The following is a 22,412-nucleotide window of genomic DNA, read 5'->3' as shown; positions in this document are numbered from 1 at the left end:
ATTATGATGAGAGCAGACATACACAAATGTTGTTCTTTTAAGAATATTGATTCGGTGACAATAAAAAGCAAGGTCTGGCATATATATATATATATTGATTCGGTGACAATAAAAAGCAAGGTCTGGCATATATATATATATATATATATATATATATATATATATATAGCATATGCATGGAGTGTTTGCCATTTATGGCACAATTTCTTGCGGATACTAAAAATAGTTAATTCTCTTTGCCTTTCAGATAGTGTTATCCCTGATATCATGGAGAATTGAACAATATTTGGCAAACTTTCCTTAACTATCACTCAAATCACTTTGACCAAATTGGCCATATAATTTTAATATAATAAAAGTGAGCAGCTCAACAACAAGGGCATTTGGTCTAGTGGTATGATTCTCGCTTTGGGTGCGAGAGGTCCCGAGTTCGATTCTCGGAATGCCCCCTCTACCAGGTTTTCCTTTTTTATCCAGAAGGCAGTGAGATTTTAGATATACTATCCCAAGACTGTTAGTATACCGCTACCATCGCACGCACGTTGAGAGTTTTGACAAATTGCTATCTTTGGGTCTCAACTCGACCGATCTGCTCCCAGTCCCAGCAGTAAAGAATATATTTTAAATCTTAACACATTAAAATAATTATAAAACATAAAAAAAAATTAATTTGAAGCTAAAAAAAATTCAAAACATAATTAAACCGCAATATCAAATAAAAGTGAGCCCTGATATTAACTTCCTGGCCAGGGATCGGGAAACATAAGTACTTATATCCAAAATGTGAGTTCATTCAAAACGTCCAGTTTTAAACACTTGTATATAACCTCAAGATTTATCAGTATCATATTTTAGCACAAAGGACTCGTCAATAAAGCAGCATATAATCCCAAGCTGGAATACAAATGCTAAATTATAAGAGCAGCCCAAATATTGACAACCATGAAACAAAGATGTCCAGCCAGATTCCCAGTTCGTTAAATTTTAAGCAAAATAACTGCAATTCTTGGACAAAGTTCAGCAAAATTTCATTGCAACTATCTATGGTCAGCTATGCTAGACTTGACATACAATCTCAGAAGATTTAAATAAAAAGTTTGTGCAGTGCAGAGAGCAAATGTGATGGCCACATAATTTAGCATCGACAAATATCTCCAGCCATGTTCTTAGAATACCAGGTATCATTTATTGAATTTGATACCCACATATGGGAGCTCAAATGGCCACATCTTGCATTAGACATTGAGAGCTTAATTGGAGGTCTTGGTCTGCTAAATTGAGAGCTTCCACACTTCGCGGACATTAGACGATCCATCTGCAACTTCAGCAACAAGACTTGCAGCCATAGCACCTGATTAAAAAAGAATTGCTATCTACTGAGATATTGCCATATACAAAACCTCCATGGGTGTATCTTTACGTTAAAGCATGAGAGAACATGAGGCGACAAGAATGACAGACAACAAAGGCAACATGCATTTACATAATTCAGGGTTAAATTTTATGTAGAAACAATTTAAAATAAGGATGGTAGTACATGAAACAGCTAAAAAGGAGATACTGCATGAGCACAGAATTGGGGTGGAGCGACAGGGGGAGAATCAATCACAACTGCACGGACTCAACTATTGTACAATCATCTTGAAAGGACTAGCTCACCATCTTTTTCTACAATAGACAGAAATTGTCGTGTTCCTCCACCTACTCCAAAATAGTGCTTTTTGGCTGCCATATATACAACTCCATCAGGATGGCTCAAGCACTGCAAATGAACACTTTCAGAGCTCAAAACTATTAAGTTCGTGACAGAAAAGAGAGAATAACCAGTAACACGATCAAGCAATACCTTCTTTATAAGGCCGAAGAGATTGTGTTGAGCAGAGATTGAATAGATTGTCTCTGCCATCAAAACAATATCATAACCAGAATGTGGACTATGCCCTGAGCTGCAACTAAGGTCGTCCTCTTTTTTGTTAGCATGAGGAAGACATTGATGGACTTGGCTCCAGTCACCGGCAAAGAAACGTAGTTCTCCTTCAGTATCAGAACTTGCATCTTCTGATGTAGAAGGGCTCAATTTTTCTGAAAGATTGGCATTTACATTGGGAATGGTGAGACATTGAAGGACTTCAGCATTGAAATCCTGGAAATGTACAGCACTAGCACCCTGATTCAGCAGAACAAGAAGCTCAAGAACGACATCGATTTTTCAGATCAGGAACTTCATCTAAAATAGTGATGTAAAAGATGCAAAAACTTACCTCAAGGAACGCAAAGATCCCAGGAAGTCCATGGCCACACCCAAGCTGAAACAAGTGCAGAGACTCAGGAAGAAGAAACAAGTAAAGAGAGATGATGTAATAAAAGAAATATGTCTCATAACATTTCACAATCTTCGTTCATGATAACCAAAAAGTTCTCCCTTCATAATATTCTCAGCTAAATCTTGACAAGAACAACAGTAAATTCCCTTAAAATTGCAAGCTTACAGACTAAAACCTATAGTTTGAGGCGAAGTTCTGCAGCTCCCTGGCTTTGCATAGCTTTACAGTTCACATTTAAAACAAAAATAAGCCCTGGAACCATATCTCACTATTAAATTGATAGAATAGATGACACAAAAGATCAACAGCTAAAATCTACTGACAGGAACCCAAAATGCATAAAGTTCCAACAATAAAAGTAGCAGCAATTCGACTCATGCAGCGACAAGGGTTAGATTTAAAGCAGTCAACAACAACGAACTCTAGCCAAACCATAGTATCAGCATATTGAAGCAATGCAAAATAGCATAGAATCACCTGAAAATTATGTTCCCACCTCTAAAACTCGCTTTCCACTAAACGATAAATGGCCTTTTTGAACCTCTGCTTGAAGAGCTTTAATAAGGTCTAGTGAACCCTCCCAAAGCTTTAACCCCCCTGCATCCCAAAAAACAAAACGTATCATAAACAAAAGCAGAAAGCATAAAAACAAAAAAAGAATACAATAAATCAAGTAAATGCAACAAAAAAGAATCAATCTTTGCAAACCTTCATATACACCAGGTACTAAATCTGAGTTAGGCAACCCAAAAACCTCTTTGGTACTAACCCTTCCCTACAAAAAAAACAAAACCCAAAAATTAATTTGCTCACAACTCACTTTAATCAAATCAAAATCCAAACTTTCATTCTCTATCAAGCACACCTAACAATAAGCAGGTTTCGAAAAATAATAGAAGCTTTCCAACACGAGCAAAAAAACTGACCTTGAGTAAAGTAAGACCATCTTCTAAGTTAACCGGCTCCACAGAGCATTTAACATTCAAAGAAACCTGTAAAAATCATACTCAAGTCAATCAGTATGTATTAATGTATTGATGGATGGAAGGATGTACTTATGGATAGATGGGTGATACCTCAGAGGAGAGAACTTCGACTGGAGGAGGAGGGGGGGGGAGAGGAGGCTCTGTAGAAGAATCAAAGAACCCTGACACTGCGGATGATGAAGAGAATAACTGAAAGGTTGAGTTCGTGGCCATTTTTTCTTGGGATCTTCCTGCTTTTTGAGCTCTCCCTCACTAGGAGTTGCAGGGACCAGGGAAACTGCAAGCGTTGGGGTTTATGGTTTTGGACTTGCAGGCTGTTACTAAGCTCGTTTAATGGTTTGGGCTAGTGGACAAATCGTAGTTGTGGTCCATGGACTATAGTACGCCATTAAGGTTAATTATTAAATTGCCTAAATCTACTATATTTATATAGAAATATGTTCTTAGAGTTATTTAAAAATAAATTTAATATCTAAATTGGTTTGAGAAAAATTTTAAATCAAAATTAGATTTACTCTTATGATTCTTATTGCCATGAATTTACTTTCATCTTATTATTTCATATTTAAAATTAAAAAATATATAACAAAAAAATTACATAATATTTCAAATGGCCATAATAGAGAATTTAAGTATATCAAATTAAAGAATATCTTGATATGTATATATAATTGATATTTTCATGATTTTTTCTTCACAAAATCTTAACAAAATAGGACAGAATAATAAGAAAATAAAGAGTTTTAGTGATTAAAGGAAGATTTTGTGGTGTTTTTATGGGTTTAAGTTTGAAAAAAAGGAAGAGTGGGGTGGTAAAAAGAAATTGAAGAACAAAGAGGAATCAAAGCCTTCCATTGTTATATTTTCTTTTTTGTAGCATTACGAGGTAAAGAATTCTAATCTAAGCTAATTTAAAAGTTTTGTTATGTATTTGTGAGAATTTAGTACTGATGTTCATTATGGAAAACTTGAATTATAAGAAAAAAATTATTTGAATTGGTTATTTGATGCTTGAAACATGTTAACATGTGTGGAATGATGAGTAAAGTGTTGACCAAGAAATATAGAAGAGAAAACATGCATTCCTTAGGGAAGGAAGTTTCTGGTAAGGTTTAGAATATGGCTTTAAATTTGTTTGATTTAATTGTTATAAATTTTAGATAGAATTGTATTAGGATAGGTATAAAATAACTAGGTAATGCTTGGATTGTGAAAAATTTTAAAAAAGATGTCCTCCCCTTGTACTCTCATTCAGCCAAGAAAGATTATATAGGGAACTTGAATTGATTGGTTAAATTGACATGTTGAAATGTGTTATTTAGATGTTAAATAGATGAGTAATGTATTAATTGCAAAAAAAAAAAAGGAGAAAAAACGCATGCAGTCCTTAAGAAAAGAGGTTTTGGCCACATGCTAAGGAAGAAAAAAATGGAATGGAGTTTTTAATTTAATTGATGTTGAATTATGTTTAGATATACTAAAAATAAAGGGTAAAGTAGGAATGAAGTGTTAATTATGATAAATTTGAATTAAGCCATGTATCTTTTTCTTTTTTTCATAATAAGTTTGGGCAAGACTCAAAAGAAAAAAATAATAGATTGGAGGAATAAATTGTTGTATAGATTGTTATGAAATTTAGATAATAACGTGTGTGATTGATCAATTAATGATTTAATGATTGATTCATTAATGATTCAATGAAATTTAGATAATAATGTGTATGATGTGTGAGGAATTTAAGAAACTTGAAAGAATTTCTTTCTTTTTTAATTTTTGAAAGGGTAAAAAGAATGATGGATGGGATTCTTTTAGTTGTTGTAGAAAAAATTATATTATAATATGTTTAGTGAAATATACAATGTATAAATTATGTGCCAAATTGCTTGGAATTTGTAAATGAAAATATGTTTTCTTGGGAGGTGGATTCAACCTATGTAATATAAAGTCATAATATTTGATTTAACCAAATTAATGAGAACACTTTGCATAAATGTGTAAATTGATGAGTTTGTTTAGGGTAAGGGATTTTATTGTAAAGAAAATTCATATTTCTTTTATATGAGATGTGTAGCCAACTTTTAATAAAAGTAAAGAAAAGGAAGAGGAAGAGGGATTTGATTTAAGTGAAGAAAATATATGTAATCTTACCTACATGATTTAAAATAGTATATTAAATAACATGTTAATGAAGAATATTTAAGCAAGAAAACCATGTGTTTTCCTTATCATTGATTTGAGACTTGGGTTTGAAATGAAAATTGAAAATGAAATTGGATTTCTATAATAATTAAATTATATATGATGTATTACTTTTGTTGATATTGGAGAGGCCACAAGATCTAGTAAGTAGTAGGGGATTTTTGCTATCTTGCAATCATTTATTATGTTTAAATTCATGATGTTGAATAATTATAATTTATTTAATTAAATTATGTTATTATATTAACTCTAACATGAATATTGAAAAAGTAAAAATTGACTAGATATCTAAAATGAAACTAGTGGTATCAATAAGTCTAGCAACGGAGATTGATAATTGACTAAATTCTTGGAATATGACTAGTGATATCAATATGTCTAATAATCAAAATTAATACTTAACTAGTCATCTTGAATAAAACTATTAGTATTAGTATTAGTATATTTAATGACTAGGATTAATATTTAACTAGTTATCCTAGATAAAATTAATGACGTCTATATAGTTAACAACCATGAAATTAATTGATTGGTTATCTAAGTGGTGTCAATAATATTAGTACAACTGATAGCATGGTTATTAAATTTGAAAAAATTCTTTAGAGAAAATATAAGCAGTAATTTATAATTGTTTAGAAATAAAAAGTAAAAAGCAGGTTATATGAATTACATAAATTAATTGTGTGGGTTATTTAAAATATATATTATGTTAATTATTAGATATATCATAACTTCATGCAAAGTAGAAGATAATGTTAGTAAATCTTTTGTTTTGGGAGGTGAAGAAGTAAACTTATACCTTTAATCTATTTTGCAATGTAAAATTTGGGATTAATTTTGTCATATAAACTATAATAGGATTTATGATACATGTAATATTGTTATTAATATTTACTTATAAAACCCTTACAATATTATGGGTTTGTTTTTATATATACACACACGCATATATATATATATATATATATATATTTATATATATATATATATTTAAGAGTGCATAAATTTATTTATAATGAATTTTACAGACTATTTATTTTATTTATCTTAATTGTTACATTGTTGAGATTGCTATAAAAATACAAAGTGAGAATTGTTAGGATCGATATATTCTATTATGGTGACATGATGATATAAATGAAGTATGGGATAGTTAAATCTTATGGCTATAATGATTGCAATATTTTATTGGTTGTGTTGTTGATATCTTGATATTGATATTTTAGAGAAAGCTTATCAAAATCATGTTAGAATTATTTTTATTTTTTTGAGTTTTTCACGTAATTGAAATGCCAATTATGTTGAATTTATGTTCAAAATTTAGGATTGTTACATAAATCATATTTAATTTAAAAAATAAAATTATTAAACATAGTTTGATTCGGTCTAACTCGGTAAGTCGATTTAAAATTAAGTTTGAGTTGAATTTGAAAATAATTTAATAAAAATTGATCCAATTAAATTTTTAGTAATCTAGTAAGTTAACTTGCAACTTGATCAATCTAGTCAAAACTTGATTTGATTTTAAAAAAAATTAAAACAATATTCTTTAACCATGTTTCTTTTAAAGAGAGAAAATTGACTTTATTTTGAATTATCGGGACAAAACCATATAACCAGCAACCAAACGAGTGAAGAGTCATCGCCGGGTTTAATTACTTTGCTGACAGTAGAGAGTGAAAAGGGATTAGTGCAACTTCATTGTCGGATGCTTACATTGGTTGGAAGTTGGGACTTCAAATCCAGCCGTAGATTGGTGGTCGTAGTAGAATGTGCAGTCTCCTTACCAAGGACTCTTTGGTCCAAAAGGATCATAATGTTTGCAACAATCAGATTATTTTAATTTGAAGCAGTGAATTATACATCAATTACATGTGGATACATGAAAAATAGTTTGAAAATGGCCGAGTAACCTTACAAAACAAGAACGGCAGGAAGAGTCGTCTTTGTGGATAGATCTGTGTCTAGGATAGGTCTCGCAGAGCAGGGCTGGGCTCGTGTCCTTACTTTAGCTTTTAGCTGCTGGGTTCAATGCCTCTTGTTCTACACCTATAAGCTTCCTGGGCCCAGTAGCATCGGCCTGTGTCCGAATTAGACAAATCAATTTCATAAATTTTCTTAAAACATGCAAAAGGAGAATAATCCGCCTCAAATTACGGGAAGATGAAGGAAGAAAGACAAAGTCTCTTTCAATACACAAGTGCCCATTGGGAGAAAGTTCTTGTCCCAAAAACACCATGGTTTCCCCCAAATCTGCCATGTTACATGCTTCCAAGTTTAAGTCTTCGGCAAAACTTTCACCCATCGAGCTTTGAAAGTTACGATCCAAAAAAACAATCACGCCAATATCAAACTAAAAGTATTTGGGAGTATGATAGTATTTTTTTTCTTTCTAAATAACTATAATTACAAGGGAGCAAGCCATGGAGTCACTCGTTATAGACTACAATTACGATGCCTACCATTCTATTCTATTTTTTTGGTCAGGTTATTCAGGACCAGCTTTCACCTACACTATTAAATCTGGATTTTAGACCGATCATCTACTCTGTATTTACGGGGCACTGTATCTGGGAAAATTCTCACATGCACGGTTGAATTTTTTTTCCGGTTGATTTACAGCCTGCGGACCTACCTGTGTATTTGGGAAAATTCTCACGCGGGCGTACAATATTTACTTTGACCACACCATGACATTATTGAGTGGAGGAGGGTCTTGTGTACCAGACAATGGTCATTATTTATTTATTTTTTTTGGGGCCAATTCATTGCCTTGGTCGATGGAGATATCACATGACATGAAATATCATGGGTCCCTCACCTGGCGTCGGCAAGCCTTCATAAAAGAGACAAGTGAAAGTAGCATTAAATAATGATGATTAGTGATAAAGAAGATCAAGTCTGATCTGCTCAAGAGGGCAAAAAAGATCGTTCAATGGCAAGGCGGAGAAAATGCAAACAGTCCAATGACATTAAATAATGATTAATTATCATACCATATGCAAGAAACAGTGAGGAACCATATGGAATCTTGAGTAAATGAGTACGTATTTAAGCATGCTTGCTTGATAGCCATTGCTAAAGAACATGGACTAATAAATTCATATTACAATGAATTGAAACTCCTTCAAGTTTCTCCTTCATACCCAGAAAATGTATACTTGAAATCATCCCCATCTGCAAAACCAGCACTAGGATCACCCCCATCTCTAATTACCTTCCTAACTACATCTATTCTATCAAGAATTCCCTTAACTGCTAAATCAAATGCATCTTCAAAGGTCTCCAATCTTGACCTTGGATCTGCATATATTATGCTTGGAATGAGCCTTATAACCTCCTCCCTCATAGACATAACTCTTTCCTCAGGAATTCGGAGCAGCGTCTCATTGATGCCAGCTTTCCAATCTTTAACATCTTTCACTGGTATAAACACGGAGTATTTGCTGTAATTCTGTGGTAAATGCCATTTATATTGGGCGTAGGCAGTACCCGGATGGAAAAAAACTGGAATGCACCCTGCTAAAATGGCATCAAATATCGATCGCCTAGTGTATGAATCCCCTGCAGGTTGCAAGCAATAAACTGAATTTTGAAACAACCTCATCACATTGGCTGGATTATCACAAGTGATGGCACCATTAACACCGTAACTACACTCTAGCAATTTGCACAAATTCTTTGAAGCTTGGCATTCCTCAATGATCCTGCCCCGGACCGAATCTTGTAGATCAGGCCTTGGAGCGCCAGCAAATGAGAATAAGTAAGGCCTTTTTTGCCTTCTCATTTTGTCTTGCCATTGAAGTACCTCACTGTCTTTTGAGGGATGAAAACAAGTTGGATATGGTATAGCATAATCATTGTTCCAGGAACTAGACTCAATTGACAACATTGACATGTTGTTAGATTCCGGTAAGAACCTAAGCTTGCTGCCCCAGTCAGATTCGTTATCAGTTTGTCTCCTAAAATCCCATGAAATCCTCCCAACAACCAAGAAATGGTCTCTACCCCACATTTTTTTCCACTCAGGTTGTGAAACCATCCACTTGACAAAATCAAAAGAAGATTGATCTCTTATTGATGCTTTAACACCCCAAAGATATCTACCAACATCAAGACCAGCATAAAACGGTACATAAATAGCTGATGCAAGTGAAGAATCATTGGTTAAGCACTTGTACTGCTTCATTTTGTTGTGGAAAATAACTGCTAACAAGAACTGATTTGTTGCGTACCAACTTTTGTTTAACAAAACCCCTTCAAAATTCTCTACCTCGTGACCAAGACCAGAGTTAACCAGGTAAGGACACATATTACGCTCAGTCCCAACAGTGATTGACTCGCAATTCTCAATCAATTCTTGGTTGAACCGCCTAGGAAGATCATGAATATAAATGTACTCACCTGAACAAGAATCTGCAACTGGTTTCTCTTTCACACTTTGCTGATCTTTACTAGGTTGTCTGGTGATAAAATCTGTTCTGTTCGGTCTAATGAGGGTTTCATTGAGACTAGTAGTGAACTGAAGGGATTCTGATTTCTGGGTGGTGATTGAATTTTCATAATTACTGACCAAAACAGCAGTGACCCCATCTTGGTTTCCAGTTAAAGCTGAATAATCAAAGCAGAGCAAAACAAAGCATAAAACAAAGGAGATGAGAATGACCAACCAGAGTTGATTGTTGCAGCACTTTCTGATTATTGGCTTCTCCATCATCTTCACATAATGCATCAAACAATAGCAGAAAAAACTAGGTGGGAATCTAAGAAACTGGTGAAGAAAGTATCCCTTTTGTCAATCAAAGTGCATAATTTAAGCTAGTGAAGTGGACGAGAAGGCAAGAACATTGAGGTTAAAAGAAAGATCTCAGCTTGCGCGATGGCTGGTGGGTAGTCTCTTTGGATTTGTGCTTAACTCTTTTGATGGAGGGAGCAAACGTCCGTTACTTTGTAGGTGAATTAAAGACAAGAAATGGGGCACCGTTATATTTTTTTTATTGCCATTTGCCATGCAATAACTTTTGAAGCATCAAATTCAAGGCAGTGAATCAGAAGAGCTTCAAGTTCTTGGTTAACTGTTCTCCCAGAACTTCGTTCAAAGAATCAAGACAAAAACTCTGGTTTGCTCCTTTTCTTTTAAATTAAGCAATGGTAATTGGTAGGTTTGCTACATGAATCTTGTGATTGGAGAGGAGAAGAAGAGAAAGTGAACAGGGGATTCAACTTTAAGTTGTGACTGGCAATGCTTTGGCTTTCTATTTATTTCTTTATCCAGGGTTGTTGAGTTAACCAAATAGGACTCCAATCTATTTTATTTAATGTGCTTTGTTTTATTCTTTTATTTGGGGGAATTACGGGGCCCTATGTGCCGAGTGATTGTAGGTTCTTCCATTAATTTTTGCACAAAATCATAGATTGGTGGCACATGTAATCAGTTTATTATTTTTTTAATTTGACGGTTACATATTAGAATGTATTCTTGCGTACAATAAAATTAAATATACATGTATATTCCCACAAATATAAAGTGTTGGGAGAAAATTCTAAAATTAAATTAAATATAGATTTTATGAAAAACAAAATATAAAGCTTAAGTCTTAATTTATGCAATTATTTCATCTCCTAAATTTTTAGGATTTTACATTTTGATTCTAGATTTTAATTTCTTTATATTTTAATCCTTGAATGTTAAAATAAAATATATATAGAGAGAAAAAAGATCCATCAAGTACATTCCAATCATAAAAATAATTATTTTTTATATTAATATATTTGTTTTGCAAAGAGAAGTTTCATGGAGATAATTTGAATTTTTATTTTTATTGTCATAAAAATAGATAAAGGGCTGCAAATGTATTTTTATTTGATTTAATTGAGATTGAAGGGTTTTTTAAGTTTAAAATTTTAAAAGTAAAAATAAGTTAAAAATGAGTTTTTTAAATAGTTGAAAGTGAGTTTTTATGATAGAATAACTTGTAACTCACTTTCAATTTTAACTACAGTAAATAATTGAAATTTAAATTGAAAGGTGAATAGTGTGCTTAGACAAAAAACAAATCATCCCTGCTAATACAAAATTCAAGCAATTAAACTGTTTCCCACCAATATATATGTGTGTGTGTAAAAGAGAGAGAAAGAGAAAGTTAGGCACACGAATCTAGTAATCCAAACCCATATATAGGCATACTTTTTTTAAGCCACTGATGTGGGCATGTCTTTTTCGTACCTAAGTGAACATGACTTGTTTGTTGAACAATTTTTAAACGTTTTATTTCTCTTATTTTTTTAAATAGTATAAAATTAGTTTTGAATAGATTTACTAAAATAATATTTAAAAAATTATGTCATAGTTTTTAAGGATATTTTAAAAAATATGGTAATATTAATAATTATTTTGGAATAGTTATATATCAACTTAATATGCATAGCTTTTTTTTTTAAAAAAAAAATATGCATTAATATTTAACAAGAATAGGATATCCAAATTAAGAGAGAGAGTTCCTTCCAAGTTTATAAGAATTTAATTTTTATTTTTTTTGGTATAGTGAAAAGAAAAAAAAACTATAATCCTCTAAGATAAACAAAACCTAGAGAATCAGATAACAACAAATAACAAACTCCCAAATAAGAGTTCTTTTAAATACATAAATCAGAGTCACTTTTTGATGCAAACTTAGTCATATAATCAACACATGAATTAGCTTCGCACAAAATATGAAGTAAATGAATTTTTCAATTTCATGCCGAGAGTTTTTATGTCAAAAATAACAACTCAGAACAAGTGATACTTGTTAAAATTATATTGAATCAATCGAATAGAATATGTAGAATCAGAGTTGTATCTGACCTTTTTGAAACCTCTATCTCATGCCACCAATAAACCATATTTAATTCCTAATAGTTCTGGAAGTAGATTAAAACCAAAACTTTTATAACCCGTAAAACCCATTAATCATCTCTTTCCAAAATTTCGTAAGAGACCCTAAAATTCAGTCCTCCCCGGGTTCCTAAAAGAGTTGTCATCCACATCCAGTTTAATAAAAAAAATTTCAAGTTTAAGCCATGAGATAGTAGTGGAGTGCCTACTCACCATATTTGGATTATTCCAGGCATCACAACACACATCTTTTAAAATGTGAATTTAATATAACAAACAGTTATCCCCCAAATACTCCTTCCCAAAAGCTAAAATATTTCTCCTCCTTCAAATCCACTAGAGACCAGACAAGAATAGCAAGAAAATGTTCGATAAGACAAATCTTTGAACCCATTCTATCACATTTAAAACACCAAAACCCTTGCCGATTTATGAGATCTAATTCAAGCCAAATACTCATGGCAAACACATAATTTCTAATACAATGTAAAATATCCTCGTCCTCCTTGTTACAACCACCATAGATTGAAAATGAGAAAATATTGCGTTTAAACTACCATAAATTAGTGGAAAGGCTATTATAAAATAATTGCCAAATAAACGTCTTGATTTTTTCTAAAACCTTCAATTTCCAAATCCAAGTCCACCTTACACCTGAAAGAAGATTTCTAGCTTCGAACAAAAGCCAAGAATAAGTTGAAGTGAGATTATACATACAATTCATGTTGGCAGACCATACAATGCAATCCTCTAGCCTTGAACAAGATGGAATTAGTACCACCTTGATTTTCTATTTGACTAAATTTGGAATATGTGCAGCTAGTACATAAGAGTTCCACTTTCCACCATACCATAAATCTGAAACTTTAAAATCTGAATCAATAATATGTATTATATCCACTTCTGACCCTATTATGTCGTCCTGCATCCAAAGGTCAAACCATAAAGATAAATCCTCATTACCTTCTCTGTAAATGAACCCACCAAGAAGAAAATTAAATGCCTTATACAAAGACTGTTATGTAATAGAAACATTTCGAGACACAGTATAAATATTTAGCAAACTGGGATGTTGAAGATACTTATGCCTTAATATTGATATCCACGATTTCCTTCCTTCATTTATGATTTGTCAAGCTCACTTACCTAAAAAAGCCACATTAGCCAATCTTGCCTCCCTAATACCCAATCCACCATAATTTTCTTGTGAGGATACAATATTCTAATTCACCAAATGAATTCCCCGACTTGAAATATATCCTTCCCACATGAGATTTCACACCATTTTATCAATTTCCAAGCAAACCTATGGAAGCTAGATTTGTTGCATAGAGTAAGTAGGGATTGCCGCCAAAACCAATTTTACTAAGGTAACCTTTCTAGCCTTATTCAGTAAACAACATTTCCAAGCTGCAAGCTTAGATTGAATCCTCTATATAATGAAATTTAGATTTGACTTCTTAACCCTACCCTGAATTAGAAGGAAGCCAAGGTACTTACCAAGATTGTTAGCAAACTTAATATTAGAGATTTGTGAGAGGTCATGCTTCACCCTTATGCTAAAATTGTTGGAAAACATTACTCTTGATTTGTTAAAATTCACCCTTAGACCTGAAGCACTACAGAAAGTTGTGAGAACATTAACAAGCATACACATTTATACACTGGTACCTTTAGTAAATGAAAGGACATCATCCGTAAAAAGCAGATGAGAGATACCTGGGATGCCCTTAGAGACATGAATTGGCAACCAGGTTTTATCAGATACTTTTTTATTAATAAGACAAGCAAGCTTCTCCATACACATCACAAATAAGTAAGGCAAAAGTGGGTTTCATTGATATAATCCCTTTATTGGTGAAAACACTGGCAATTTCAAACCATTCCAAAGGAGAGAATTTGAAAAGGACTAAACACAAAACATTATCAACTTAATAGTACCTATCGGGAGTCCAAAGTCTTCTAGGATGGATTTTAAAAAAATCCTAATTAATCTTATCATATGCCTTTTCAAGATCAATTTTAGCTACCAAGATCCCATGTCTATTTTTAGTCTTGTGCATATGATGCAAAACTTTCTGATTGATTAAAACATTATCAATAGTACTATGATCTATTATGAAGCTGCTCTAAAGAGGGCCAATAAAATTATCAAGATAGGGTCGCAGACTATTTACCAAGACCTTGGTAATAAGCTTATAAATAACATTACATAAGCTTATAGGATGAAACTGCTTGAAGTTGGAAGGATTCTCCTATTTTGAAATCAGAACCATAAACATTTCTGAAATCTTTCTGCTAAAATTACCTTACTCAAAAGCAGTATGGATTAACCTCTAGATGTCGTCTCCTACTACATCCCAATGAGTTTTAAAGAAGAAAGGCTAGAAACCATCTATACTAGATGTTTTAAAAGGCTTCATACTAAAGAGAGCTACAAACACTTCATCTTTAGTAACCAGTTTCATTAAATCAGCCACTTCAAGATTACAAAGCTTTGGAACTGCAATCTCATCCAAAGCTGAAATATCCACTACATTATCATAACTAAAAAGATATTTGAAGAAATTAATGGCCTCAACCTGTAACTTAGCATCATCTGAACACCAAGAGCCATCAGGGAGAAAAAAGTCATAAAACATGTCTCTTTGCCTTCTAATATAAGTAAGCGTATGGAAATTAAGACTTGAAATTCTTACTCAAACCATAATATGATTAATAACAGCAGAGGAGGCAATGAAATCAGCAGTCCACTTTTGCACTGTCAGATGTTGGTCAAAGATCATCCATGGACCCCCGTTAATGACCCTCTCCTGATCCTCCACAATATCAAACTTGACCATGAAATAGTCGTTCCTAATATCTATGAGCTTAAACCCTCCTAACAATTTTCAAGTAGATTTTAATCGACTCTGCATTTGAAAGTAACCAACATCTTTTCCCAGCAATTTGATTACTAAAGAATCATGCCAAGGATAACAAAGATCGTTAAAGATGGAGTCATCTATCAAAATCTTAAGCAGCAATCTGTTGCGATTCTCATGCTCAATCCACACCAGCTTTCTATCTATCAAATTCATTCTTTCTCTCATAGGATGTGGAATCTTGTTACTCAAAACTTTATCTTTGAAAAAACTTTTTTTAAAATTATGAGGTTTGTATGGAATGGAGTCCGCTATGATATTACCCTCAGCAAACTTAGCATTCATGTTTGGTCAATTGTCTTAAGGATTTGATTTCGAGGATGCCTAATATAATACAATCTAAAAAAATTGAGTATATAATTTTAAGTTTCTACCCATTAATTATTTTTTCTATATAAATTTTTATATTTTTAAGTATGTAACAATTAATATAAAAAATCTAATCCTAAAAGAAAAACATATCTGTCTATTATTTTTTTTACCATTTATTCATTTTTTATGATGCTTTTTTTAGTTAGGTTCAAATGCATTTTTTTTAAATATTTTTTATATAGTAATTTTTTTATGATACATAATGAGTAATCAATAATATCTTATTAATTATTATTTTAGATTTATTTTGAAAAGAAATATACAAAAGAGAGAAAATAAAATGTAGAACCATAAAAAACAATAAAAATATCTATATCTAAACTTTCTCTCTTATAGATTTTTTTTAAGAATGGTTTTTTTATATAAAAAAAAATTGATATAATACAACTAGTTAATTCTCAAATATTATAATATTATTTGATGATTTTATAACTATGTATGATTTTAATTTTAATTTTATAACAATTTAAGATTTGAACTTTAGATATTGGGGTGGAGAGCAGATTGGTTTAACAAAACTAAACTGAAATTTTTTTTTCATTTTATTATCTGTTATAAGCTATTTATTACTTTTTATTTTTATTAAACTTGAAGTAGGTTTTTTTAAAAAAGAAAAAATTAATTAACATGGGTTGACTTATATGAATTTTTTATATATATAATCATGATCTTTTTCTTTGTTGTTTTTTAAAGGAAAAACAAAACTCATTTTATAATTTAATGGGGAGATGCTATTTAGAAAAGAAAAATTGATAATATAGTTTATTAAATAGTATAAATATTTTTTTTATTTATCTTTACTCAAATGATAAAAACCTTTTTAAAAAAGTTAATTGTATTTTAGTATATTTGATAAAAAACTTGATATGACTAGGTTGACTTGACATATTTAAAAACAATCTAAATGATTTTCAATCAACCTAATATTAAATCATAAAATTAAAAAAATAATTAAAAAATAACTTGATTCATTCAGAATCATGACATGACTAATAAAATCAGAATAATCTTATAAAAAATAAAAAAATATATAGATTTTTAAAAAAAATTAGTGAAAAAAATTGATATTCTTACTAGAACTATAGGAATTGTATTTTTATAAAATAAATAATAATAAAATAACATTTTGTTTAGTACAATGTTTGAAATGTATAAAATAAACATTAAAAAATTAAAATAATATATTTTTTAATTTTCCATTTAGCATCTTCAAAACAAAAATACTAAAATAAGTACTCAAAAAACTGACGTGTCACATTAAAAACATCTACTAACGAACTGGACAACAACAAGAATAACATAGGCTCCACTTTCTCCAAATACATTCCCAAAATTCAACACGTACTCGTCTTGTCTTCGACAGAACAATCAAAATGGAAGCAGGACCCTCGTCAGCTACCACAGGAGGTGGTGGTGGAGGAGGAGGACCGGCGCCGTTCTTGGTAAAGACATATGACATGGTGGATGATTCATCGACCGACGAGATCGTGTCTTGGAGTTCGAATAAAAACAGCTTTGTTGTTTGGAACCCTCCAGAATTCGCCAGATTGTTGCTCCCTACCTTTTTCAAGCACAATAATTTCTCTAGCTTTATCAGACAATTAAACACCTATGTGAGTGCTCTAAAGTTTGTTTCCTTTTTGGTTTTGTTGTTACAAGTTTGAATCTTTGTGGCAAATGAGTCGTCGAAGGGTTTTTTCTAAATTGAAATTCTTGATATCATGATAGAATGAATATTGGTAGTGAAGAAATTTTTTTCTTTAGAGCCTTTTTAAGTGTAGAAATGGTTGATCATTTTGTTGGGGAGTTGATCATTTTTAAGTGCAGGGTTTGGGTTTAGAGGCTGGCCGCGGATTGAGGAAATGGTTTGATGGGATGGGGAGATTTAGAAATGGAAGAATCAATAATCCTTATTGGAAGATAGATTAGTGAATACTTGTAATCTGAGTATAGATTAGTGACTACTTGTAGTCTGAGTATCTATTTTAGATGCAGGAGCCCTTGGCATAATCAAAGCGTCTGTGATCTGGTTTAATATTGAATGAATGTGTAACGACGGAATCAGCTCGTTTATCAGATGCTAAAATACTAGTTTGCTGTGTTGGCTCAGTCATTCCCAATATGGCTGGGTTTTGGTACAGAACATGTATTTGGAAAGAATGGTTGTGAATTATTTGATAAAAATAAGTAAATGACTGGCAGGAAATATTGGTGGGTAATGGATTAACTTAACGATGTTTGATTTTAGTGAAATTTGCAAATTTCTACATGTTATGCATTTTATAATTGTCAGTAATGAAGGAAGAGCCTTTATATTCAAAGATGGAATGCAATTTTGTTGTTGTAGGCAATGATGGTTGGGTCTCAAATGGATTGTCATAGAAAAGAATTCGTATTGTTTTCATGCTCTCTTTTATGTATGGGTTTGAAAGTTTAACGATGTTTGATTTTAGCGAAATTTGCAAATTTCTAGATGTTATGCATGTTCTAATTGTCAGCTATGAAGGAAGAGCCTTAATAATCGAAGATGGAATGCAAATTTGTCCTTGTAAGCAATGATAGTTGGGTCTGAAATGGATTGTCATAGTGAAGAATTCGTCTTGTTTTCATGCTCTCTATTTTACCTTTGGATTTAAAAGTTTCTCATCACTTGTTGCTTCACAAAACACTTCTCGGACTGTGTGCAAACTGCCTTATACATTGTTAACAGCTCTTCAGTTGGAATAACATCAATCGTGTATGCTTTTTGGTAAGAGAAATTTCCCATTTTCTAAGGTATTATCTAAATTAGAGGGGAGACTGTATTGGGTTTAATTAGCTTATTGTCTATATGTAGAGGATTTTGTTTTTTAAAGCCAACTTAACTTAGCATGGCATAATTTCTGTTGCCAGGGATTTAGAAAGATTGATCCTGAGAGATGGGAATTTGCCAATGAAGATTTTGTGAAAGATCAAAAGCACCTGCTTAAGAATATCCACCGAAGAAAACCAATCCACAGTCATAGTCAACCTCAAGGTTCTTTAGTGGATCCAGAAAGAGCTGCATATGAGGAAGAAATAGAAAAGCTTGCACGTGATAAAGCTAAACTCAAGGCAAGTATTCTAAGGTTTGAACAGCAGCGGTCATCTGCAAAGCTACAGGTGGAAGATCTAACACAGAAGATAGATACTATGCAGCAGAGGCAGGAAAAGCTGCTGTCGTTCTTAGAGAAGGCTGTTCAAAACCCTACTTTTGTTGAACACCTTGCTCGCAAGATTGAAGCTATGGATTTTTCAGCCTATAGCAAGAAGAGACGATTGCCCCAAGTTGATCACCCAATGCCAATTGCAGAAAATAGTCTTGTGGAAAACCACAGTAGTTCTAGACCTGAGTCGAATGTCATCCATCAAGATTTCCCAGATAAGTTGAGACTGGAATTGTCACCAGCTGTTTCAGATAGTAATTTGGTTTCACACAGCACACAGAGCTCCAATGAAGATGGGGGAAGCCCACAAAGAAAAATATCTGAAGGGAATCCAAAAGATGCACTGACTAGGACATCAGGTTTGCTATTGGCACCTGAAACATTAGAACTTTCAGACACAGGGGCATCGTATGCATTTAAAGTGAATCCAGCTGTCCCAAAAGACATACCAGCAAATGGGAGCCCAGCACTACATTCACTGCAGTCGAATTTGATTTCTAATGAAGAAGTTGACGGTCATATTTCCTGTCAGCTAAATCTTAGTCTGGCATCTTCTCCTTTGCAAGTCAACAAAAATCCTTATTTAACTAGGATACCTCAACTAGGCCAGGAAATTGGCAAATCTCCAGAATCAAGGTTTAATGAGAGTAACAAAGATTCTGATATCCGAGCTAGTCAGAACAACATAAATCTGGGTAACGAGGGCAGAGTTTTATCCTCCTCCCAGGAGACCCCAAGTAACAATCAAGCACCTCCATCAGCTCCAGTTAGAGTGAATGATGTTTTCTGGGAACAGTTCCTAACTGAAAGGCCCGGCTATTCTGATAATGAAGAGGCAAGTTCTAATTACAGAGCAAACCCATATGATGAGCGAGAAAGAAGGATAGGTTTCGGAGCGCCAAGAAATGCTAAAAACATGGAGCAGCTCTCTCTGTGAGCATCGCAATTGTCTTAGAGCCTAGCAAAAGGTTCGCAGAGGTTTCTCTCAGTACCTTTGGTGCTCTCATAAAATTACCATTGGCAACATCAGAATATAACTTGACATGAAACCATCTATTTGGTTTGAATAATATAATGTTGACGCTTGACATGCCACTAGTAATTTTAGATGCTATTACTGTTCACCGGTCCACCCTTCTAATAGATTGCTTTCATTTGGCGTGCTGATGTGGGAAAATTGAATTTTATGGGTGTAGCATGGTGCAGATTTAAATGGTGGGATGGTAGGCAATGGCTGATCCTTACTGTTGGTTTGAAATTGTCTTCTACTTCCATTAACCAATAGCACATTCCACATGTTCTTTCCCTTTTTCGTGCTTGATGCCCTAAAGCTATAATGACAATAACACGCTTGTTCTATGACTTTGGCGCCTGTGTTAGTTTTAAAAGCGATTTGGTATTGTACACTGTGTTGGTGGTCAAAACCTTACACTTTCAGTCACATGTTTTAAATTGTGCTGCTGATTACATCCTTCACGAAACAAAACTTTCTGAAATACAAGTATTGGTGGTCAAATTCAGTGAAAACTAACCATAATACCTGAAAAATAAGTCCATCCCTCCCTCCCTCCCTATATTGACTTCCAAAAACAGTGATACTCTGGTATTTACGATACTCTGGTATTTACAATCTCACATTTGCTTACGAATACTCTTTTATAGTTTGACAAAACCCTATTTCCCTTCAACTCTAAGCAAACAAGTTGCTGTTATATCCCTCTCAATTGATTTTCTTTTTCCCTTTTTCGTGAAAGGTGAGGCACCAAACACCTAATTTTTTTTCACTAATATCACATTGCAGGTTACACCTAACTTCGTTTTCTTCTCGGTCCTCTCCATTATTAAAGGCCTCTCTTTGTGAATCTAACACTTGTGCAGCGAAGCACTCCCACATTTACATTTTGCAAACAAAACAGGTCACCACTACTGGTAAACAACATTGAAAAAATGGAACGATTACAACACCTCTTGATCTCATTGTATCTGCTTATTCTCTCCATCAATTTAACCACAACCACAGCTCAATCACCTGCGCCCGCTCCTGCACCACCCGGCCCCACTAATGTCATCAAAATACTCAAAAAGGCTGGCCACTTCAAGACCTTCATCCGCCTCTTGAAATCCACTCAATTGGATAGCAATCTAAACTCCCAACTTGGCAACACAAACAATGGCTTGACCATCTTTGCTCCAAGCGATAGTGCATTTTCAGCCCTTAAAACAGGCACTCTCCGCACCTTAACTGATCAAGAGAAGGTCGAGTTGATGCAGTTTCACATTGTCCCTATGTTCATCTCATCTTCCCAATTTGATACCGTGAGTAGCCCTTTAAAAACACACGCTGGATCTGGTGCTAGGTTTCAGCTTAACGTTACCGCCAGTGGGAACTCCTTGAACATATCTACAGGACTTACCAACACCACCATTTCTGACACTGTATACACGGACACCAATCTTGCTATATATCAGGTTGACAAGGTGCTACTTCCTTTGGATATATTTACCCCTAAACCTCCACCACCGGCACCGGCACCGGCACCAAAGCTTAAAGCAGAGTCAGAGAGCCCTGATGATGGTGTTTCTAAGAAGGATATTTCTAGCGCTGTAAGTTTTATCATGTATCATGATACGGTGTTCTTTATAGTTGGTACTGTTGTTGCAATATCGTTTTCTTTGTGACCAGAAAAAGCCTAGGAACCATGTGATAAGGACAGCTTGTCCTGGATTTGGTCCTCGTAGTTGACATAAGAACTTGTTGCCTGAAAAAGAGTGAAAAAAAGAGCGGGAGTTCTCTATATGTTATTACAGGAAACCTTCGAAAGCTAGATGCCTCAAGTTGCTGCTTGTCATAAAGAAAGTTGGTATCACTTCTATAAGTTCATTGATTTATTCAAAATCTCTTTGTCTAGTACTTTCGTTGGTGGTGTGAACGTGGGTGCTGCCATTGCCATCTTCTAAACTTTTCTACAAATGTGATGATGTTACACGCTGAAAGATAAGTTCCATATACACTGTTAGGTACGTGTTCAATCCCCCAGCTGGGAATCCTTAATGGTATGCAATGATAGCCTCCCCAATGCAATTGCCCACCTAGAGAAACTAAATTTAGTGGGTTGTTGATCCTTCTGTTAAAGGTAGTGTCATGGCTTCACATGCACGCGCAAAAAAAAACAAGAAAACCCTAATATGGACGGCAAGTATTGAGGATATCGTTGAAGAAAAAGGCCCAAATTACATAATCCAATCATGCCACCTTAACAATTGCATTACAACTGTTTTGGATGTTCAGTTTTTTACTTCAACCTCTATAGAGAACCATCTATACCTCCTCTGTGCAGAACTCTTGTCATGGAGCAATCATATGAAGAAAAAAGACCAGAAAGGGGCCAATGAATTGAGTTGCCTCAATCCTATAAAGTGGGGCAGTTAACACATAAATTCATATATGTGGAAGCCCTAGAAACCATAGAAATTCTATATTGAATGTGACTTGTCACAATGATAGAACGTTGATCCATGTGAAGAAGCTAGTCCTATTCGTAAAA

The 22,412-nt window shown here is 33.5% G+C and overlaps 4 protein-coding genes and 1 non-coding gene across 5 annotated transcripts; 3 read left to right on the top strand and 2 right to left on the bottom strand.

The window, feature by feature from the left end:
- Positions 1–377: 377 nt before the first annotated feature.
- TRNAP-UGG (transfer RNA proline (anticodon UGG)) lies at positions 378–449 on the top strand. Its single transcript has one exon. It is a non-coding gene; the product is annotated as a tRNA-Pro (tRNA).
- A 435-nt stretch (positions 450–884) lies between these two features.
- On the bottom strand, positions 885–3,661 carry LOC105110334 (Putative methyltransferase family protein). Its single transcript, XM_011005334.1, has 8 exons — positions 3,401–3,661; positions 3,251–3,316; positions 3,033–3,099; positions 2,821–2,921; positions 2,262–2,306; positions 1,847–2,167; positions 1,660–1,762; positions 885–1,351 (listed from the first exon to the last, which is right to left on the bottom strand). The coding sequence occupies exons 1-8, from the start codon at positions 3,521–3,523 to the stop codon at positions 1,272–1,274; spliced, it is 906 nt and encodes a 301-aa protein (XP_011003636.1). The 5' UTR covers positions 3,524–3,661; the 3' UTR covers positions 885–1,271.
- A 4,793-nt stretch (positions 3,662–8,454) lies between these two features.
- Positions 8,455–10,756, bottom strand: LOC105110333 (Exostosin family protein). The gene has a single exon (XM_011005332.1). It carries the CDS (start codon positions 10,239–10,241, stop codon positions 8,637–8,639), a length of 1,605 nt encoding a protein of 534 aa, XP_011003634.1. The 5' UTR covers positions 10,242–10,756; the 3' UTR covers positions 8,455–8,636.
- Positions 10,757–16,959: 6,203 nt separating this feature from the next.
- On the top strand, positions 16,960–20,227 carry LOC105110330 (heat stress transcription factor A-5-like). Its single transcript, XM_011005329.1, has 2 exons — positions 16,960–17,295; positions 18,575–20,227. Exons 1-2 carry the CDS (start codon positions 17,056–17,058, stop codon positions 19,802–19,804), a joined length of 1,470 nt encoding a protein of 489 aa, XP_011003631.1. The 5' UTR covers positions 16,960–17,055; the 3' UTR covers positions 19,805–20,227.
- A 271-nt stretch (positions 20,228–20,498) lies between these two features.
- LOC105110331 (fasciclin-like arabinogalactan protein 12) lies at positions 20,499–22,074 on the top strand. The gene has a single exon (XM_011005330.1). It carries the CDS (start codon positions 20,815–20,817, stop codon positions 21,544–21,546), a length of 732 nt encoding a protein of 243 aa, XP_011003632.1. The 5' UTR covers positions 20,499–20,814; the 3' UTR covers positions 21,547–22,074.
- The last annotated feature ends 338 nt before the right edge of the window (positions 22,075–22,412 follow it).

The sequence above is a fragment of the Populus euphratica genome, unplaced genomic scaffold (genome assembly GCF_000495115.2).
Source record: "Populus euphratica unplaced genomic scaffold, PopEup_1.0 scaffold323.1, whole genome shotgun sequence".
Lineage (NCBI taxonomy): Eukaryota > Viridiplantae > Streptophyta > Magnoliopsida > Malpighiales > Salicaceae > Populus > Populus euphratica.
The sequence above is the reverse complement of the archived record's forward strand: the minus strand, read 5'-3'. Positions and strand labels throughout refer to the sequence as shown.